This window comes from Misgurnus anguillicaudatus, chromosome 4 (assembly GCF_027580225.2).
Source record: "Misgurnus anguillicaudatus chromosome 4, ASM2758022v2, whole genome shotgun sequence".
NCBI lineage: Eukaryota > Metazoa > Chordata > Actinopteri > Cypriniformes > Cobitidae > Misgurnus > Misgurnus anguillicaudatus.
Genome location: NC_073340.2, coordinates 32,754,504 through 32,756,463, shown reverse-complemented (window position 1 = coordinate 32,756,463; position 1,960 = coordinate 32,754,504). Strand labels below are relative to the sequence as shown.

Genomic DNA, 1,960 nt, shown 5'->3' with positions numbered 1-1,960 from the left:
TCATACGCATTTACGTTAGGTCGCGCTGGACCGGACCTTGATGAAAAGTTGTGGTTTAAAAGTGCATATTTTTCATTTTCCTTGTCAAAAATGACAATCGTTTCGCCAGATAAGACCCCCATGCCTCGCTTGGGACTGTTCTTTGAAACTCCGTTGAAAAAAACTGTTATGTTGAGTTAAGTATTAAATGTTGGGCTCTATTAAAGTCCATTAAAATGAGAAAAATCCTGCAATGTTTTCCTCAAAAAACATAATTTCTTCTGGACTGTATGGTGGATGACACATGGTGGTGGTGAGTAAATTATCTGGATCCTTCTTCCAAGAAAATGGAATACTCCCCTAATTCAAGAAAAAAATTCTTATTCCATTGGCAGACTTTCCTCGGCTTTAAGCACAAATTCACTTAAATTGTATTTTTTTTTGTCTAAAAACTAGACTTATTTTCCTAGGTCATTTTGCTCATCAAGAAAATACATCCCAATCCAAGAATTCTTAGATCTTTCTCACTGAAAACAAGACAAAAATACTAAGTAAGAAAGTAATTTTTTTGCAGTGTAAACAGCAGAATTAAAAAAAAACATAATAATAATGAGATATGAGATGATGAGAGATAGACAGACAGACAGACAGACAGACAGACACTTTCATTAAATATGGCTTATGCTTTTTGTGCTAAATATTTGAATATTAGCTCAACAATTAGCTTGAATATTAGCTTGCAGCTATTTAAATAAATATAAAACACTGATATTGAATCTGACAGGTATTTATCAAAACTGTGCTGAATTATCTTATGAAAAATAAGTCTACATTCATACAGGTGTGTGATGAACTGTACCAGCATCTGTAGAATAAAAGTTTGACTGCTCTTCCACCGTGCCGTCCCGGGACAGAGTTTGGTCGTCTTCTGCAAGAGCTCTGTAAAAAATCCCTAACAGGCTTTGCCTGCAGCATTTCCTGAGATTCATTCCCATGCAGAAGTACAAGACTGGGTTTACACAGCTGTTGAAATAGGCCAAGTTTGAAGTCATATTCCATCCCAATTTAACAGCCGAATGGTTCCTATTCTTTAGCTTAACAAGACCTAGGATGTGGTAAGGGGCACAGCATAAGAAAAAGGCAAAAACCAATACAGCAAAAATCCGAAGAGGTCTCGATTTTCCAGAGAGTCGCGTTCTTCGTAACCCAACAGCAGCGAGTGCGTAGCAGATAAAGATCACCAGAAAAGGAAACAGAAATCCAAAGAAGAAACGATTGTAGTAATAAATGTACTTTGCTGAATTCCCTTCTTTTGCTTTTACTTCTTCCTGCAAATTTTATTTAGATGAACAAAATTATCCAGTTTGTCAGTCGTTCTTAACAACAGTAAAAAGTAGGCTAGAAAGTAATGCCCATCCTTTATAGTGAAAAAGTTCTCATGCAAGTAAATAAAGCTTTACTAACCTTTGGGGAGCAGAGGCTCACATTGTTCTTGTCAGGATAGACCCCCCGATACACAAAGTATGGTGAACTGAAGATCACTGCCACAATCCAGACCCCTAAACTGATTAAACGAGCGACACATAACGTCCGTCTGTTCCTGGTGAACACCGGACGCCACACGCAGAGCACTCGATCCACACTGATAACAGCCAGAAGAAAAACGCTGCAGAACATGTTGGTGTACTTGAAGAAGCCGATGAACTTACAGAGAAAGTCTCCGAAAGGCCAGTGGTCAAAGAAAATACTGAGGAGAGAGGTCACTCGTGTCATGCAGAAGATCAGGTCGGCCACGGCGAGGTTGACCAACCATATGTTGGTGACGTTGGGTTTCATACGGATGCCGGCCACCCAGATGACCACAGAGTTCCCGGTGGTACCAAGGAGAACAATGATGGTGCAAAAAACAGTGTCCAGCGTAGTTTGCTCATTGCGGGTTAAGATCTTGGATTGATTGAGGATGGTTGTGTTGAAGGTCATT

At 39.4% G+C, this 1,960-nt stretch overlaps 1 protein-coding gene across 1 annotated transcript; it reads right to left on the bottom strand.

Annotated features, from left to right (window-relative positions):
* Window positions 1-573: 573 nt before the first annotated feature.
* Window positions 574-1,960, bottom strand: LOC129421114 (C3a anaphylatoxin chemotactic receptor-like). Its single transcript, XM_055176430.2, has 2 exons — window positions 1,444-1,960; window positions 574-1,307 (listed from the first exon to the last, which is right to left on the bottom strand). The coding sequence occupies exons 1-2, from the start codon at window positions 1,957-1,959 to the stop codon at window positions 813-815; spliced, it is 1,011 nt and encodes a 336-aa protein (XP_055032405.2). The 5' UTR covers window position 1,960; the 3' UTR covers window positions 574-812.